This window comes from Nycticebus coucang, chromosome 9 (genome assembly GCF_027406575.1).
Source record: "Nycticebus coucang isolate mNycCou1 chromosome 9, mNycCou1.pri, whole genome shotgun sequence".
Classification (NCBI taxonomy): domain Eukaryota; kingdom Metazoa; phylum Chordata; class Mammalia; order Primates; family Lorisidae; genus Nycticebus; species Nycticebus coucang.
The window spans coordinates 67,314,816-67,335,623 of record NC_069788.1 but is presented as its reverse complement, the minus strand read 5'-3'; the positions used below and the strand labels follow the sequence as shown (position 1 = coordinate 67,335,623).

Sequence of the window (20,808 nt, the reverse complement as noted above, 5' to 3'; positions counted from 1 at the left end):
ACTGTTAACAGTACAATTGTATAAAATTTTGTATAAAACCGTAAAGTGATACTGTTTCTGCAGAAAAACCACACATTGTTTATCAGTTTAATGTCCATTTAATTATCCACCCCAAATTGGGCTTTTGACCTTACCTGGATCTTACAGTTATCACCAGTCAGGGAACTTTTGAGAAGATACAGAGAATTATGGCTTAAAATAATGGGGGGAAGGGAAAATAAAATATTGGGGAATGAGGCTTCTGCATTACTTTTATAGTGTACCTAAGGTGAAGAGATTTAGTGATATTTCTCAGGAGCTTGATACATTATTTTACTAAAAGGGATGAATAGTTCTTTTCCATCTCCAAAGAATAAACTCTTTAAGAAATATATTTAAGCTATAGTATGAATGGTTAATTAAATATAAGGAAGAATATTTAGTCTATTAAAAATGTTTTTTTCATCTATGAAATACCAAGATGGAAGTTGTCAACCCTTTATTGGGGGCGTTAGTGTAGTATGGTGGAACTGTAAGTACCACAAGATTAATCAGTTTGCTGTAGTTTAGACAGGTTATTGATAAGGAAGAAGACAAAGCAAATGCCCTTTGAACATGTTAGTTCTTTGAAATGCATTTCATTAACTTGACTCTATGCTCTGTGCTCTGCCATGTTTTAATTTCTAGTGAAACACTAGCATGTTTGTGTTTTCAGTTTTATTAAATTAGTTTCTCTCTTTTTTTTTTTTCCTTTCAGAGAGCATTAGGTAATCAAAAGTCCACAGTAGTTGAATTCAGCAATAAAGATGCCTCTGAAATTAACAATGAGCAAGATAAAGAAAATTCCTTAATCAAAAGTGAACCAAGAAGAATTAAAATATTTGATGGAGGGCAAGTACAAATTTTACTTCTTAAATGTACATTTAAACTTACTTTTTAAATGTACATTTGCTTTCATGTGGATGAAGATTCAAATGTTGCAGGATTTCCTGGCTTATTAATAGAAGCTTTGTGGCAAAATATATGTTAGTTATTATGTTAAATAATGCCTTTAAGGTAGAGAAAATAATGACTATTTAGGAAACATTGTAGAGCCCAGAAGACAGCTAAGAACTACATTTTGAGAATGATTCCTGGATTTCATGTTGATTTACAATGACCAGTGACTTGGAAAATCTGATGTCTTCGTGTATTTTGTTATGAAGAAAACAAATTGTAAAAGCAAATTTTTTACTTATGGTAAAATTTAGAAGTGTTTTAGTATTTATACTTCTTGAGATTGAATTTAGCAGTGAAAAAAACTTTTTAACCAGTCACTTAAAAACAGGGAAATACTTTTAAATTAAACGTAACAGTGAATAAATGTGTTTAATTAGCTGTTAGAATTTTAAGTATTGATGTAAAAAATCTGGAATACTCTGTTACATGTGCATAAAATTTGTATTGGTTGAGTTTATACTTTGTGTTTTGTTTTTTAGGTTGAATTTTAATCATCATTATTTTCTCAAAGATAAAATATCCAATCTCCCTGTTTGTTTGTTGTTTTTTTCTTTAAATCAGATATAAATCAAATGAAGAGTATGTATATGTCCGAGGCAGGGGAAGAGGAAAGTACATTTGTGAAGAATGTGGAATACGTTGTAAGAAACCTAGCATGTTAAAGAAACACATAAGAACCCACACAGACGTCCGTCCCTACCACTGCACTTACTGTAACTTCTCCTTTAAGACCAAAGGTATGAGATACACATCGTTTCAGGATTCTTTTTATAAGCATGTAGGTAGTAGAGCCAAAAATCAACTTTGCATATTCTTTGATCAATGATACAGTAGTTTAAATAGACAAATATAAATTATAACTTGTCAGCATTATAGAAATATGTTTGTAGACTCTTTGGCAAAAAATTTTTAATTACACACTTTCAGAGTATATATAATAAATATAACATTTTAAAAGAAGTAAATGCCCTTTTTAAAAATTATTCTACTCTTACTAATTATAATAGCATAACATGGTGACTAATATACATTTTCAAAAGTATTTAAAATACTTCCTTTGAGGCTAAAGGAAGAAAAATAAATCTTCACAATCACAAGTTCAGTTCATTTGGGTGCTAAATATTGAAGAAAGATTTAAAACCATAATCACAATAAATTTCTGTAATAATTGCACTCATGTCTTGTTATCTAATTTTAGGCACAAAAGGCTACTTTTTTCACATCACATTTGTTTACCCAAATGTTGAATTTCAGCTTCAAAATTTTTGTAAAGTTTATACTATTTCATGTTTATAAAGCAATCTCAAAACTAATTATTAAAATTATAATTAGCACCCTTTCTGTTTTCTTTAGTTTTATTTAAATATATATCTTTGTTATACTTAAAGTAATTTCACCCTCTATAAATTTCCTGTCACATATGGTTACACTGCTGCAAAATGTTTTTTCCCCCATTAGACTCCTTGTTCATGAATCATTATATAACAATTTGTTGCTTAAGATTTTAATCACATAAGACCCTTTAAAAAGTAAGACTTTCTGTCTAACAAATTTCTCTTTAAAATATATCTGAAAGAATAATATTTGTAAGAAAAAAATTAATTTTAAATACAAACTTTTTATCCATTCTGAGTTAACATTTGCTTTTTTCTGATTCTATGGTTTTGCAGTCTTGGTTTTAAAGATTTATCAACTCTTTAGCATAATTCATTACATTTTTTGGCTAATATTTATTGGCATTTAAAGAGAGTTATAACACATAACAACTAAATAGCTTCAAATTGGCTCTCTTTAAATGCCAAAGGTATCTGAAACAAGAATAACAGATAAATGTTCTTCAGTTAGCTGTGAATATTTCTAAAACCAAATGAAATACAGAGTTTTGGGGCAAGGAAAAATAATTTAAATCACAAAGTATTAATATTAGTGAAATAAAGCATCATGCAAGATTTTAGATATCTGTTAATTAAATGGCAGACAGAATATAGTGCCCTTGAAGAGAAAGCATTGTCTGTTAGCAGTTTTCATGCCTTATATTTCTCTAATAAGCTCCATATCTGAATTTGTATTTAATTTTTTTTGCTTTGTAAGATAAATCATGTGGAATTTCATGATAAATATTTATTTGAAAGAGAGCTAGCTAAGGAGTGTGGTGAAGAAAACATTAGAAATTCATTATTTCTTTACTCTTAGTATGACACTTTTCATTTTTTATAGCTAACTTCCCTTCAGAAGTCTACCTTTTGTCAATCTGTATAAAACACATTCCACAGCACCTTTCAAAGGTAGCTAAATAATGCTAGATAGACCTGTTTTTTGATTAGTCTGTAGATTTTACTCTATTCTGATCTACTTGGGTATCCTAACCAAAACACCTAATAGACACCTCTAAGTAGAAAGGAAATAGTGATGTGTTGGCAAGTTATGTAAAGAATGGTGTTCAGAGATAGCACAACACCAATAAAAGTCGAGCTAGAAATTGATGATTCTGATGGTAATGCTTACGAATCTATAATTCGTCATTTGTCCTCACAGTTTATTCTGAATGCATTTTCAAAATAATTTTAAAATTTGTTTTCATGATTCTACCTTAATGTTCAGTCAAGAAGATATACAGTGAGCTTGCTGAAAGATTTAATCCCTTTTATATCATAGAAAGCTGGACTGCATGTAGCTATAGGAATCCAGAAACAAAACCCCTCCCACTTTCCAGAAGATTTAGATAAATGTTTATTAAAGCTGTTGGAAAATTTGTCTATTACATTTATATATAAGTTTTACAACATTGTGTCTTTTGCTTATTTAAGATGCAAATGTCTTATTTATTTTACATTAATTAGGAAGTTGGTTGTAATGGGTTCAAACTATGAGAAAATATGCTTATTAAAAACTTAGATTCCCAAATTTGCCTAGTTAAAATATAAATATATTAACTTCTTAGAAGTAAATATTAGTAAAAAATGTGCTGTGTCTGCCATGTCTTTATGTGAAACAGGCATTTTGAAAGAGAACTATTAGTGGACCTTATAATTCAGTTTGGAATATTGTTATTATATTGAAAACACTTTAACTTACGAGTAAAATTTCAACTATGTTAAGATGGCTAAATTTTTTATAACTTTTTTTATAACTATAAATTTTTTATAACTTTATAATGTGAAAACTTTGAAGCTCTTAGAAAAAAAGTAGAGACATGTATAATAAAAACCAATATGGTTATAATCTTTTTATTGCTAACATTTTGCTATATTTGCATCACATTGTATTTTCAAATATAATTAGCATAAATAGCAAATATCACCAAGTGTTAAGGCAGGGGTTATCTCCAGAATCCCAGAAGTCGGGGTTTGATGGATCTTAGATCTATCTATTTTAGGAGTTCTATTACACTTGAACTCCTTGAGCACCAAACTCCAGGACACTGCTCTTACTGGCTCCTGAAAGAATGTACTCTCTAGTGCAAGAATTGGCTTGTACAGGTGTGACCAGTTTCCCAGTCTAGGGCATTTATTAGGAATTGAAGCTCTATCAATACAGCAGTTCCGCATGTGCTTCAACTACTGCAAGCCCAAAGTTTGGATCAATAGTTCAGACGTTTTGAGCTCTTCTAAAGGCTTATGCTCAAATACCAGTTTGCCCCTGTCCACCAAACTCAGTATTTATAGAGTTGTTTTTGTTTTCCCAAAAGGGATGATTTGCCCTTGTCAGCAATGTGCTTTTGTGTGGCATTGTCCACTGAAGATGCTTTATGTCCTCAGAAGAAGCCGAGCATCTCCCTGCATTCATGACCACTGGAACAAGTACGCCCTGTCATCCTCAGTTAGCCTGATAGTACTTAAAGAGGTCAATACATCAGCTGCCAGAGGATGCACTCCTTTAGTGGTCCTGTTATGAGACTTCTCATCAGTATGTAAAACAAAGTTAATGCAAGAAATCCTATTCCTAACATACAGTGTTTATAATAGTACAGTGACCAAAAATTGTTTATATAGATAGTCAAGCTTGAAACTTAAAAAGGTAAATTTCAAGGTGTATCAGAAATAAAAAAGAAGCTCAAAGCTAGCATAATGAGCAGATACTAAAAAAATTTGTAAGTCCTTAGAGGACTTTAAGTAAATCAAAGGCAGATACATGCCTATAGACCTAGGGTTTTTTAATGCCTGTCCTGGGGCAGCATCCGAAGCCCCTGAAATAAGCCTGTCTCACTTGCCAGTGACTTTGGGTCTTGTGGGAAATAGCTGTCTGCTTAAAAGCAAAAAAGCCATATACCTGTGCAATATAGAAAAACAAACAAACAAACAAAAAACCCCCACTATTTCAGAATCAGTGATCTGAAACCTATGAAACTGTTAAGGTCTCAGGCAGAAGAAATTGAGAAACTGCCTGGTACCGAATGTTCCTACAACCAAAGGTACTTAGGACTCCATGGAAAACAATCTTTCTGAAGATAAGCTTACAGTTAAAACTAAAAAATATCCAAGGAAACAAACAACTCTGAGGGACAGCCAGCAGACATAGAGAATTCACGCTCTGGGAACTACAGATCACAGTGCAAGCCGAAGGGACCTGAAGTTATACATAACGGTCGTAAGAGATCAGTAAGGACTAGAGAATAGAAAGTGTAAGCAAAAAGTAGGTATCTAAGTAGAGGAACCGGATTTTAAAAAGAGAAGTAATTACTAATAAGTAGCAAGGTTATTACAGCATAATAACTTATATATAACTTTTATCTATATAAACAAATATTTTCTTTTGTTTGAACTTTAGTTGTTGGAATTATGTGACCACAAACTGTACTTTTGCTTGAAATAAGAATGGAATGCCAGTTTTGACAGATGCAATAGCAAAATAATATTATGTAAGCTTAGTAAACATTCTTTTCCCTTAAGGAAATCTGACAAAACACATGAAGTCCAAGGCACATAGCAAGAAGTGTGTGGATTTAGGCGTCTCAGTAGGTTTAATAGATGAACAAGATACAGAAGAATCAGGTAAGGCTTCATACCATATTTTTCATAAATGCTGTATACTACGTACATTTTTTTTTTTGCATCCATACTCTTCTTCCCATATCCACAGATACTGCTTAATTTTTGTTTTTTTTTTCTCTTACTTGTACAATGTGGAAGACTCCTAATCAGTTTTTCCATCTCTATTGAGATAGCCATCCTTCTATCCATCTATCCCCGCTGATGTTAAATTAATCTTCCTGAAGCATGTGACTAGTCACCTACTCCTCTGCTCAACGTTTTTAATTTGTCCATAAAATAAAGAGTGTGACCATTTGGCTTTAGCATCCTTTGTCATCTGCTGCCTGCCTGCTTCCTCACCCTTCGCATTTCTCTCTTTCTCGTGTCCTCATGCTTAAATTTCCCACTCACCTGCCATTGATCCACTCTTTACCTTACAACCCTCCCTTAAAACACTGCCCTCACCCTCCGCAAAAATGCTGCTCCCAGTCTGCACTAGTCAAAATCTTTTCTTTAAGATCTAGCTCAAATCCACTGCCTTCATAAAGCCTCGGAGTTTCTCTGCCCACACCACTTGCAGGAAGTGATTTTTCCCTTCTCTGAACTCTTACAGTGTTTTAGAGTTTCCTCTCTGAGAGCGTGTAATCTCTTTTCACCTGACTTTGTGACGTTTGTGTGCTTGCCTTAGCTCCCCAGGGAGACTATCAGTACCTCTGAGCAGAATCAGTGACTCCGGGATGCTTGCTTCACCCGCAGCAGTTAGCACAGTGCCTTGCCCACAGCAGCTGCTCTGTAAATATTTGTAGAACAAAACATTCTTTTGCTTCTCCAAAATGTTTAATATTTTGAAAAAGTTAACTGGCTAAGGAGTCTCCCCCCCCCCTTTTTAAAATAGGGCTATAACTCAACAAATCTAAGTATTTATCTCTGACCAATTGTAATAGAAAATCAACCTGGTCATCTGTTCTGGACTAATCAGAGAATAGAGACACTTTTTTTGTAAAACTTTTTTTAAACCCAAGGGTTTATCATCAAAAGAGAATTAAAGAAAAAAAGATATCCCACCATTTTTTTAAAATGACCTACATTAAACATTTACCTGCTTGCCATGTTTTCCTTAATATGTATTAGTTTGGTATAAAGACAATTTCCAAAGAGAAATTGATGAGGACATCATTGAAAATGCAGACGAAAACTAAAATATATTTAATCTCACCAGACAACCAATAACACAATTACACCGAATTTTAGGTGGTAGATAGTAATTCAGATGTAAGAAGGTAGAAAAATGTGTAAGGGTATCAGCGAGTTTATTTTACCCACTCACTAGAAAACATACAAGGTAAAGGTTATAATAGGAAGCACTGATTTCTGAAAAATTATTAATGTACAAGGCATTATATGCTTTTACATATTTTACTTATTCATGATGAATTTTATAAAAACTAACATGTCTGCAGAGTCCTCTAAATTGTTAAGAGAAGCCGGGACTTGTGTCCTAAATTTGCATAGGAGAATAATTATAGTTTCCATTATCATGGATTATTTAGATTGATTGACTAGCTAATTTACTTACATATCTAGCTATTAAATTTTGTATTTTTTATATCATTCCAAAAGCTTTTGAAGCCAATCTTAGATTGTTACTCAAAGTTGATAGTGCAATCCTCAATTTGGGTTAGATCTTCCGGTAAAATGATGCTTATCTGTTTTCTTTCTGAATTTTCTTACATTACTACATTTGTGGGCAAGGCGCTCCAAGTTTCTTCATGATATTTATCAAATAGTAAATCACATACAGGTGGACTTTTGCCAAGTGCTATGTCATTCTGTACTAGAGACCTAAAACTTGTTGTTGCTATGCCAATAAAGTTCATTTCTCTCCTTTTGCTTTATTAGAGAAGTGCAGTGTATTAATAGGTACAAACACAGTGAATAACTTTTTTTAAAGCCCTCATTTTCCTTTTTTTATTCTCTATTGCACTGTAAAAAAATATCTGGAGCTTTTTTTAAATACAAAAAAAATACACAAGAATTTTATTACTTGTACTCACATATTCACAGCAGAATTGGTGGTGATTTAAATGTTTTCTCATATTTGCTTCAAATTCTTCGTATAAACTACCAATGTTTTTCAGACCAGCTCAGTAAGGCATTACACCTAAAGGGCAGCTCCCCACACCTCCATTCCGAGCCTCCTCCCTCTCAGAGTCAAACCCTGACTGCATTGCAATTCTTTTACCGTCTGTGTGTGTCCGTGAATAGTATGGGGTTTTGTTTATGCCTGGTTTAAATTGATGTGAACAGTACCAATTTGTACATAGATAACTAGAAAATTAATTTTACATTGTTCTCTGGATGAGACTTTGCATTTCCTCACCTCCTTAACTATACCTAATAGAATTTTAATTTGGGAATAATTTGATGGATGATAGTTTGTTGTCTTTTTTGTGCTTTCTCAGTTACTAAGGTTGAGTCTCATTCTTTAAAAAGGACTTTTACTCTGTGAAACTGATGATAGTTACAGGTGCAGTTTTTTTTTTCAGTGGTTCTCACCCTTCCTAATGCCGCTATGTATTTTTCATTATTACAAAGGGGTCACCACCCACAGGTTGAGACCCACTAGCAGATCGTCAGATGTCGGTGTTTATTGGGGGAAGCCCGAGCCTGCAGGGTGATGCTATGTGTCTGGAGGGTGTGCTGTCCTCTCGCTCAGCACTCGTCCAGGACATAGTAGCTGTTGTTGGTCGGCCTCCCAGCTGGCTCCTCCCCACAGCCTCTCCACGTGGGAGAGCTCATCTCCTCTTCCTGTCTGTGCTGTCCTGTCCCTCCACGTTCTCATCCAGCCTCCTGACTCCACAGTTCACCCCAGGCTTGCCCGTCCTTCCCACCACCCCTGCCTCCTCTGGGATGTCGGTCGGCCTCCCAAGCGTACCCCTGAGAAACGTACCCCCATTTAGCCTTCTCATGTCCATCTTTCTCATGTTGCTACTAATCTTATCAGTGAAACTACTCAGCTCTTCCTTCAAAATATCTTCAGAATCTAGCCCCTTTTAACCACCTCTACCACTCTGCCCTGGTCAAAGCTACCAAATTGCTTTAGAAGCTCTTAATTGGTCTCTGTAGTTCAACTGTTTTTTTTTTTTTTTGCAGTTTTGGCCAGGGCTGGGTTTGAACCCGCTACCTCTAGTATATGGGGCCAGTGTCTTACTCCTTGGGCCCCAGGCACCGCCCTCAACCCTGCTTCTTTTAACAAAGTAGCTAAAGTAGTCTTATAAAAACTGTGTCATTCCTTTGCTGACAACCCTCCAGTGATTATCTGTCTCATTCCGAGCACTGGTCTGCCACAGCCTGGGAGCTCTCCCACCCACTCAGCGACTTCCCCCAGGCTCTGCTCCCACACCTTCTACCCTCACTCTCAACTGTGGCCACACTGGTCTCTGGCTTTTTGTTGAGCGCACCCGGGAGTTCCCAGTCTCAGGGATTTTGCACTCCTTTCCTGTTCAGAGTGCCCTCCACCACATACTGTGAGACTCGTCCCCTCATGCCTGCAGCTCTCTGTGCAGATGGCCCTGATCTTTGGGGTTTCCCAAACCTGAATCCATCCATCCGTAAAGACACCTACTCCCTTACTGCCAGCTTCAGTTATTCCCTTTATCCTGCTTTTTGTATTTACAAAGTACCTCGGGCCTTCCATGTCCCTCATTCTCCGCCAAATGGAGTTTAGCAGTTTGGGTGGAAAATCTGATGATTTTCCCTTGTGACGTCTGGTTTTATATGAAAATGTATAAATGTAGAATAACTAATTTGGAAACCTTGTTCTTTATTAAATTAGGGAGCATTATTGTCCCTGGAATTAATTTCTACTCTGGCCCTCATTGTGGGACTTTCACCATAGAATTGGCAATGGTAAAAAAGTAAGGCCCTGACTTGTTCCCACTGTAATGTTTTTTGTAATGTATTTGGAAACCTTGCCTTTTTGAACTTCATAAGGATGTTTGTAAGGAGAGCAACATACGTCATATATAAAAAGTTTCTTATTACTGTCAATTTCATTTCCAAGGAAAATACATACTACTGGGTATTAGACATATATTATTAGTAGATACGGTGTTTGAATTAAAACACGATGGAGAACAAATATTTTTAATACCACAGTTTTGAGTTTGGAAGTGTTCCATCCCCTAGTGGAACAAAGCTGTGGGGGTGCAGAGGCTGGCCATGTGGGGTGATCTCACGTGGTGCTGGGTGGTCCTCCGTCTCTGTGCTTGCTCACTGGGGTGTCTCCACCTCCCTGTTCACAAGGGCAGCCTGCAAGTCCTGCAGGTCCAACTCACGATAGCAGCTCCTTTGGAGACTTTAGCCACCCACGAAGGATCCTCTGCCATTTTTGAGGATCCTGCCTGACAGTGTATTATTCATTTTCTTGTCTCAATAAATGAAGATAAATGATAATATCTTATGGTGATATGGGGTCTTTTTAATACATAACCTCTTTTCCTTTTAAGGGTGAATAGCCTCGTCAGATGCTCTTGTGGTATCATGGGGTCTTAATATCATTTCTCATGTTCTTAATCTAACATAAATCTAATATGAAGCCTGCTACAGAAATATACTACTAGAAACCATGCTGGCATTTCATTTGCTACATGTCTACATTAAAGATTCAGGAAAATACTGAGGGTTTCCTGACAGTAAGGTGCTGGCAGCAGTTAATCACAGTTGGCATTCTTGCCTTTATTTCAAACGTAGCCATTACAATGGCTTTTCAGATGCCTTTCATTATGCTTTTACAACTGATTATTCAGGGATACCTGGTCAAGCTAAATGAAAATTGAAAATCTGAAATAACCCAGTAAATGCCTTTGTCTTCTAGGTTTTCTCAGACACATTTGAAAATTGTCATTTAATCATGTTGACAGATTACAGATGCCCACTAGATGATACAGAGCTTAAAGAAAAATAAGTAGCCCAAATCAGGAGGCACTCATCTAGTACTGTGAAACATCAGATCTCGATCCATATAAAAATTATTAACTCTTCTCCTAGTTTGATAGCCGTTCTTTCTATTTCCTACCAACAGGATAGTAGTTATGTTCGTAGGAGAGTCCTATAGTACCTTAAGAAGGACCATTAGATTTGGCATACTTTTCTGAAAGTCTACATACATTGTGCACTTTGATCCTTTGTTTCAGGGTCATGTTGGTGCACCCATGTTTCATCACCAGTGACAACAGGGCCCAAAACATCATCTTGCCTCTCCAAAAGGTCTTGGCAAACTTTGACTCTCTTTTGCTTTTTTGTTCATTGGTGATCTTCTTCTGGACACCTTTCTTATGGCACGATTTTCAGTTAAGAGTTTCCTAACTGCTGCTTTATTGAGGTTTACTTGGTCTACTATGCTTCTCATGGTCATCCCACACTTTTGATGCATAATCCAATTAAATTTTGCAATGTTTTCATCAGTTCTGATTCTTACTGACAGGCCTGACCTCTCTCTTCAACAGTGATTCTTTCACTCCCCTCAGAAAAAGTTTAATCCACGTGTACCCTGCTGTTTTCTTCATGGCATTCTCCCCATAAACTTGGACTAATCTGTCTCTGATTTCACTTCCATTCTTGCCAAGTTTAACAAGAAATTTAATGTTTGTTCATTAATCTGACATTCTTATGACAGCACACAAAAACACATGACATTAATGAACCTTAGCAAGACACTGCCACATATCAACAGCTATGAGACACTGATATACCAAGGTTATGAAACCTTGCTGAGTTGTTTGTACAGTGCTGCCAATGTAAGGGCACAGTGGAAAGTTTGCAAACGTAATTGTTAGACCTTCTATATTGAAATATTGATTATCTCAGACATGTAGGAAATGGTGTGAATCTTAAAAAAAAAAAAGGAGGGGGCCATAATTTGACAGACCTGATTCTAAGTCTAAAAAAGAAAAGCCACAACTCTTGCTAGAGTTTGCAGAACAGCACCCTGAAACCTAAAGATGGTGTTTATAGGTTTATAGGACACATTTGGGACCTTAGTCATTTAACTGATCTTTTCTGTAGCATAATCAGAGCTTTCATTCATTAAACACAGTGTATTAAATGCTTGTAGCAGGCCAAATAGTATTTCTACAAAGCATCCCAAAAACTAAAAAATAGCATTTATTTTTTAAACATCATTATCATTTTTTATCTTGGTCAGCTCATGGCTTTCTGAGGAAACCCAGATCTTATGCTATGTTTGTATTTAATTATCCTTTTGGTGCTGCCTTGTTTTGTTTTTCACTAAAGGTTTTCTCAAGATTTATTCCTAATTAATCTCAGTATTTGTTTGCTAGGCTTTATCTTCAATCTTTCGTTTTTTTCAAGGGTCCTAACCCTGTTCTCTGCTCTGCCAACCACACTGTATGCAGATTGTCAGTCGGTCCTAACCCTGTTCTCTGCTCTGCCAACCACACTGTATGCAGATTGTCAGTCACCAGCAAAATGTGTGTTCATTAAAGGGCCATGTGAAAATGATGTGATGAAAGCCACACACCCTTGCTCTTTTTAACTCTTTACCACCCTTGGCAGTAGCAGGCTATATGGCTGTCTTAATCTTTTGGCAGATGAATTCTCCTTCTGTCAATGGGATAAATAGGGGGATGTGGGGAAATGTTTATTTTGCATTGAGCAGAGGGAATTATAAATTTTTGTAAGCTACCCATTAAAACTTGGACACTTGGCATTTATTTTATTATTTTTTTCATTGTTAAATCATAGCTGTGTACATTAGTGCAATAAAGGGGTACAATGTGCTGGTTTCATATACAATCTGAAATATTCTCATCAAACTGTTCAACGTAGCTTTCATGGCATTTTCTTAGTTATTGTATGTAGACATTTGTATTCTGCCTTTAGTAAGTTTCGCCTGTACCCATTCTAAGACACACCATAGGGGTGGCCCCACCCATTACCCTCCCTCCACCCTAACCTCCCCCCTCCCTTCCCCTTCCTTGGCCCTTTCCTCATAGTCTTGTGCTATAGTTGGGTTATAGCCTTCATATGAAAGCTATAATTTAGCTTCATAGTAGGGCTGAGTACATTGGATACCTTTTCTTCCATTCCTGAGATACTTTGCTTAGAAGATTATGTTCCAGCTCCATCCATGTAAACATGAAAGAGGTAAAGTCTCCATCTTTCTTTAAGGCTGCATAATATTCCATGGTATACATGTACCACAATTTGCTAGTGCATTCGTGGGTCGATGGGCACTTGGGCTTCTTCCATGACTTAGCGATTATGAATTGGGCTGCAATAAACATTCTGGTACAGATGTCTTTGTTATATTGTGATTTTTGGTCTACTGGGTATAAACCTAGTAAAGGAATTATAGGATCGAATGGCAGGCCTATTTTTAGGTCTCTAAGTATCCTCCAAACATCCTTCCAGAGGAATGTATTAGTGTGCATTCCCACCAGCAGTGTAGAAGCATGCCCTTTTCTCCACATCCATGCTAACATCTCTGGTTTTGGGATTTTGTTAGGTGGGCTACTCTTACTGGGGTTAGGTGATATCTCAAAGTAGTTTTGATTTGCATTTCTCTAATGATTAAGGTTAATGAGCTTTTTTACATGTGTTTGTAGATCACGTGTCTGTCCTCTTTCGAGAAGTTTCTCTTCAAGTCTCTTGCCCACCCTGAAATGGGATCACTTGTTCTTTTCTTGCTAATATATTTGAGTTCTCTGTAGATTCATGTGATAAAGGTCATTAGACCTTTATTGGAGGTATAACCCACAAATATTTGCTCCCATTCTGAGGGCTGTCTGCTTGCTTTACTTACTATGTTCTTGGCTGTGCAGAATCTTTTTAGTTTGATCAGGTCCCAGTAGTGTATATTTGGTACTGCTTCAATTGCTTGGGGGAGTCCTCTTCATAAAATATTCACCCAGGCCGATTCCTTCAAGAGTTTTCCCTGCACTTTCTTCAAGTATTTTTATAGTTTCATGTCTTAAGTTTAAATCTTTTATCCAGTGAGAGTCTATCTTTGAAGTTAATAGTGAAAGGTGTGGGTCCAATTCAATCTTCTATAGGTTTCCAGCCAGTTCACCCAGCACCGTTTGTTAAATAGGAAATCTTTTCCCCACTGAATGTTTTTAATTGGCTTGTCAAAGATCAAATAACACTAAATAGCTGGATTCATCTCTTGGTTTTCTATTCTGTTCCAGACATCTACTTCTCTGTTTTTGTGTGAATACCATGCTGTTTTGATCACTATCGATTTATAGTACAGTCTCAGGTCAGGTAGCGTAATTCCTTGTGCTTTATTTTTATTGCTGAGTAATGTTTTGACTGTTCAAGTTTTTTTTCTGATTCCATATAAAACGAAGTATTATTTTTTCAAGATCTTTAAAATATGACAATGGAGCTTTAATAGGAATTGCATTAAAATTATATATTGCATTGGGTAGTATAGACATTTTAACAATGTTGATTCTTCCCAGACATGAGCATGGTATGTTTTTCCATTTGTTAACATCTTCAGCTATTTCTTTTCTTAAAGTTTCATAGTTCTCTTTGTAGAGATCTTTCACGTCCTTTGTTAGGTATACTCCCAAATATTTCATCTTCTTTGGCACTACTGTGAAAGGAACAGAGTCCTTGACTGTTTTTTCGGCTTGGTTATTGTTGGTATATATAAAGGCTACAGATTTATGGGTGTTGATTTTGTAGCCTGAGATATTGCTGTATTCCTTGATCACTTCTAAAAGTTTTGTAGTAGAATCCCTAGTGTTTTCCAGATATCCAATCATATCATCTGCAAAAAGTGAAAGTTTGATCTCTTCTGACCCTATGTGGATACCCTTGATCACCTTTTCTTCACTAATTGCAATGGCTAAAACTTCCAATATAATGTTAGAGAGCAATGGAGACAGTGGGCAACCTTGCCTGGTTCCTGATCTAAGTGGAAATGATTTCAATTTAACTCCATTCAATACAATATTGTCTGTGGGTTTGCTGTTGATGGCCTTCATTAGTTTAAGAAATGTCCCTTCTATACCAATTTTCTTAAGTGTTCTGATCATGAAGGGATGCTGGATATTATCAAAAGCTTTTTCTGCATCAATTGAAAGAATCATATGGTCCTTATTTTTTAGTTTGTTTATATGCTGAGTTACATTTATAGATTTACGTATATTGAACCAGCCTTGAGACCCTGGGATAAATCCCACTTGGTCGTGGTGTATAATTTTTTTGATGTGTTGTTGGATTCTGTTTGTTAGGATCTTATCGAGTATTTTAGCATCAATATTCATTAGTGATATTGGTGTATAATTTTCTTTTCTTGTTGGATCTTTCCCTGGTTTGGGGATCAAGGTGATGTTTGCTTCATACAATGTGTTGGGTAATATTCCTTCTTTTTCTTTATTTTGGAAGAGGTTTAGTAATATAGGTACTAGTTCTTCTTTAAAGGTTTGGTAAAGCCATCTGGTCTTGGGCTTTTCTTTTTAGGGAGATTTTGTATAGTTGATACTATTTCATAATGCGATATAGGCCTGTTTAACATTTCCGCTTCATTCTGGCTAAGTCATGGTAGGTGGCATACTTCCAGATATTGGTCAATTTCTTTTAGATTTTCCTATTTCTGAGACTAGACTTTCTTATAGTATTCATTAAGGATTTTTTGAATTTCTGAGGGGTCTGTTGTTATTTCATCGTTACCATTTCTGTTTGATGAAATTAGAGATTTTTCTCTTTTATTCCTGGTTAGGTTGGCCAAAGGTTTATCTATTTTATTGATCTTTCAAAAAAAACCAACTTTTGGATTTATTGATCTGTCATATAATTCTTTTGTTTTCAATTTCATTTAATTCTGCTCTGATTCTGGTTATTTCTTTTCTTCTGCTGGGTTTGGGGTTGGAGTGTTCTTCCTTCTCCAGTTGCTTGAGATGTCCCATTAAGTTATTAACTTCCTCTCTTTCCGTTTTCTTGAGGAAGGCTTGCAGTGCTATAAATTTCCCTCTTAGGACTGCCTTGGCAGTATCCCAGAGGTTCTGGTAATTCGTTTCTTGATTGTTGTTTTGTTCCAAAAATTTGGTGATTTCCTTCTTAATTGCGTCTATAACCCATCTATCCTTAAGCATAAGGATGTTTAGCTTCCATGTTTTTGTATGGGTATGCAGATTCCTGTTGTTATGGAGTTCAACTTTTATTCCATGATAGTCTGAGAAGATGCAACGAATAATTTCTATTTTTTTAAATTTGCTGAGGTTAGATTTGTGGCCTAGGATGTGGTCAATTTTGGAGTATGTTCCATGGGCTGATGAGAAGAATGTGTATTCAGTTTTGTTGGGATGAAATGTTCTATAGATGTCTGCTAAATCCAGATGTTGAATGGTTAAGTTTAAATCTAAAATTTCTTTGCTTAGCTTCTTTTTGGAGGATCTATCCAGCACTGCCAAAGGGGTGTTAAAATCTCCAAGTACTATGGAACTGGAGGAAATCAAGTTGCTCATGTCTGTTAGAGTTTCTCTTATAAATTTAGGTGCGTTTGGTTGGGTGCATGAATATTAATAATTGAAATCTCATCATATTGAGTATTACCTTTAACAAATATGAAGTGTCCATCCTTATCCTTCCTTATTTTGGTTGGTTTAAAGCCTATTGCGTCTGCGAATAACATTGCAATATCTGCTTTTTTCTGCTTTCCATTTGCCTGGAGTATAGATGACCATCCCTTCACCTTGAGTCTAAATTTGTCTTTTAATGTAAGATGCGATTCTTGTATGCAGCAGATATCTGGCTTGAGTTTTTGTATCCAGTCAGCCAACCTGTGCCTCTTTCAAGGTCAATTGAAACCATTCACATTAATTGAGAATATTGATAAGCCTTTCAAGACTCCAGTGGACATTTTTAATCCTTTTACGACTGTGGACGTTGGAATTTGATCTAAATTTTCTGTGTGTGTTTACTTTTGTGGTGGAGGATTACACTGGTCTTTATGGAGGATAGGTCTGAGAATATCCTGGAGAACTGGTTTAGTTATGGCAAATTTCTTCAACATGTGAATGTCATTGAAGTATTTAATTTCTCCGTTATAAATGAAACTCAGTTTAACTGGGTACAGGATCCTGGTTTGAAAGTTATTTTGTTTTAGGAGATTAAAAGTCGAAGACCATCCTATTCTAGCTTGAAAGGTTTCAGCAGAGAGATCTGCAGTTATTCTAATATTTTTGCCCTTGTAGGTAATGGTTTTCTTTCATCTGGCTGCTTTCAGAATTTTCTCCTTCATATTAACTTTAGTGACATTGATTATGATGTGTCTGGGGGATGTCTTATTTGGGTTGAGTCGTGCTGGTGTTCTGAAACTGTCTGCTATCTGAATTTCAGAATATCATGGCATGTCTGGAAAGTTCTCCGTCATAATCTCATGGGTAAGAGACTCTGTGCCTTGTGAAGCCACTTCATCGCTTTTGGGGATCCCTATAAGATGAATATTGGTTTTCTACAAATTATCCCAGAGCTCTCTGAGAGAGTAATCTGTTTTTACCCTCCATTTCTCTTCCTCTTTGAGAGTTTGGGAGCGTTGGAAAGCTTTGTCTTCAATGTCAGAAATTCATTCTTCTGCTTCCTCTATTCTGTTACTGAGGAGGGATTCTATGTTTCTCAGATCTTTGAAGGCTGCAACTTCTTTTCTCAGTGTGTCAAAATCTTTGGTCATTTGGTCTTTGAATTTGTTGAATTCTTGAGATATCCTTTGGGTTACTGCTTGGAATTCTAATTCGATCTTATTTGCTATCCAGATTCTGAATTCAATTTCTGACATCTCAGCTATTTGTTTGTGCAAGGGATTTTGTGGTGTGTCTGCCCCATTGTTCCTTGGGGGAGTTGATCTACTCTGACTATTCATATTGCCAGAGTTTTTCTGTTGATTTCGCCTCATGATTGCTTTTTACCATTGACTCTGGCCATCCTCAGAGTTTGGGAGGTGTTTGTCCAAGATTAGACCCCAGCGGGATCACTCTATTGTTGCTGGATCTTTGTAGGGAGTGGCCCTGTGTAGTTCCTCTGGGAGTGTCCCAGCCAGGGAGTTCTGGTTGTGGAAGCAGCTCCAGAGTGTGACACACCCAGATCCAGCAATAGCCTCGGAGGTGGTGTGCATGGTTCTGGGAGTGCCTGGCGCCCAGTGTCTTTGGCACAGAGAGCCCAAGGCTCCAGCAGTCTCTGGCCAGGAGAAGGGCTCTGCGCAGAGGCAAGGAGGGCTTCGGAGGGCGCACGGCTACTAGAATCCCTGGCCAGACGAGCGGGCCCATGTGGAGGCAGGGAGGGTACAGGAGGGAGGATGCAGTGTTGCACGGCTCCCGCAGTTCCCGGTCAGGGGAGGCCCAGTGGGCACGGGGTCTCGGGTCGGGGGTCGCAGCACAGCTCTTATGGAGGTCCGGGCAGCGCCAAGCCCAGGAGTTTGAGGCTGCTATGAGCTGTGACGCCATGGCACTCTACCCAGGGCAGTAACACGAGGCTCCAGTGTGCCAAAACCGCTCTCACTCTGCCCCTGAGGGTTAAGGCTGTAAGGCAACTCAGTCCCCGCCTGTAGGCTGCTCAGTCACTAGGTTACTAGCTCTCGCCCAATCCTTGCTCTGCAACCCTGAGGCCAGAGCTTGCTGGGGCAGTTCTCTCACAATGGCTCCCTGCGGCCCACAGCCGCACATTATTAGCTCCGGCCGGCTTAGCGGCTCAGTCTGGGGCCTTGGACGATGCCCAAATTTCTCCGCACTCCTGCTCAAGCTCTCCCCAAAGGCAGTTCAACTGAGTGCCAAGTCCAAAAACACTGAAACAGTTCACAGGTAAGGCCTTTCTGGTTTGCAGTTTCTCTGCTGCTTGTACTTTTGGCTGCCAGTGTGATTAGGTCAATCAGACACACACAACCACTTGCCATTTTTCCACTGTTTTTGTCCTCCTCTTGGGGTCCAGAAGTCCCTTGCTGACTCTCTGTATCCTCAAAGGGATGATTATAGGCAGATACCACCAGCCAGAGATGCCTGGTGTCTTATCTCCCCAGACTCACTGTGCTCTGTTGCAGGGAGGCTGTTACTCGGCCGCCATCTTGGATTGTCTGACACTTGACATTTAAAAGAAGTTTCCATTAATTTAAGACTAGCAACTCAAGCTACAATTACAGCATATGCTCCAGCCCCACTGCACATTCCCTTACATTCTTACCGTACAGATTATACAACCTCAGGAGTTTTGTTCTTGTCATCTTGGGGTGCTATATTTTAATTTTCACCTTTTGTGTCAAAAATCATGCTGCCAGCTATTTTCTTTTTATGCTTTGATCCAAAGAATGTTTTTGTCATTAGAATGTTGGACTTCAATGCAAGGAATGTTAATGTGTACCCTCAGCTGCCAAACTTGGGAGGATTATTTAATATGGAGAAGTGCAATGAAATATTATTCTTGTTGAGGTTTAAGTACTTAATAACAATGTGTGTTTGAAGATGATGTTAGATCATACATTTTAAAACCTATATCACATTTATCCTTAAAAAAAAAATAATTTAAGTGAATTTTATAAAAATATCAGCAAATCTTTCTTTTCACCTGGAGAATGTTATCACGGAGGTTTTTATGGAAAATATTGTTATTCCTTTTAAAAAGAATGTCCATATAGAATATGAAAGAAAGTATAATAGGTTTTAGGATTTATGGTTAAACTAAAGCAATGTTAAAATCATTTATGAATGATATAGTTATCAGTCTTTTGTTGACTTCCTAAAGTTAACAAACATTAAACTCTGGTTCATTATGTTGTTAATGATATTTTCATCTTAAAGAAACAACACAGTAGTGTTTGCATGCTTTAAAATTTTTTCTCCCAGGTTGCTCCTATTTGGCTTTCATAGTAGTATTGCTAAACATATGAGAGAAACAAAAACAGACAAACTCCAACAACAAAAGAATATTGTCACTGCATGTGGGTTGGGGTGGGAGAGCTGAACCCCAGGAGCTCCATCGGGGAGTTCTGTGCCCTCTGGGACTCTGACTCTTCCAGCAGGTGGCGCTGTCTGGCAGCAGTGGAGGGCAGGTGGCTGTTCATCTGACTGATCTTCAAAAGACAAGTTTTGCACTGCATCTTTAGGGAAGTTGTTTGACATAAATTTATCAAAATCTTTACTTAAAAAAAAAAATGACCTGTGGCATATGCACATAAGAAAATGAATCTTGTGATGATATAAAATTCTATTGAATATTGGAAACATTTATGATAAGTGGGGAGTGTGTGTAGGGGGACATAAACTAGATGGAACTTTGAAGGGCTGTTTATTTATGAATTTCTTAAGTGAATATGGATTTCCTTATGCACTGGTGTCTATTGGAGAGTCTCTGATAGCTGCAGAGGGATAAGCCCCAGTGTCTACCTTGCTGGAGTATTAGGCAATACTGTATATACCAGGAAAAGAACAGCTGTAATATAATAGGAAAAAGTCAGTATATCTTATTAGAACAATGAAAAGACTCTTGAATCCATAAATAGCTTGTCTCCTCTCCTGACTTGGGTATATTCTGGTCATAGGCAGTATAACTTCCTTGTTTAAGATGGTTTGGTATCAGCTCTGTCATGGGGTAAAGGGCCAAATAGTAAATATTTTAGGATTTGCAGGCCATTCTCTGCCATGACTACTAGACTTGGTGATTATAGCACAAAAGAAGTTATAAATAATTAGTAAATGAATAAGCCTGTCTGTGTTCAAGTAAAACCTTATTCCCCAGAACAGGCAGAGAGCCACATATGGCTAGGGACCAGAGCTTGCCAATCCCTCATATAACAGGTACTCAAGATAGTATCGAAGATACTAAGTAGCATGCAGTAGCAAAG

At 37.1% G+C, this 20,808-nt stretch overlaps 1 protein-coding gene across 8 annotated transcripts in view; it reads left to right on the top strand.

The window, feature by feature from the left end:
* HIVEP1 (HIVEP zinc finger 1) overlaps positions 1 to 20,808 on the top strand; it is a 169,915-nt gene that overhangs the window by 139,378 nt on the left and 9,729 nt on the right. For all 8 annotated transcript variants that reach the window (XM_053602464.1, XM_053602465.1, XM_053602466.1 and 5 more), the window contains 3 exons: positions 737 to 870; positions 1,540 to 1,715; positions 5,868 to 5,969. In XM_053602464.1, coding sequence (XP_053458439.1) covers positions 737 to 870; positions 1,540 to 1,715; positions 5,868 to 5,969 — 412 coding nt within the window. The remainder of the gene's footprint in view (positions 1 to 736; positions 871 to 1,539; positions 1,716 to 5,867; positions 5,970 to 20,808) is intronic.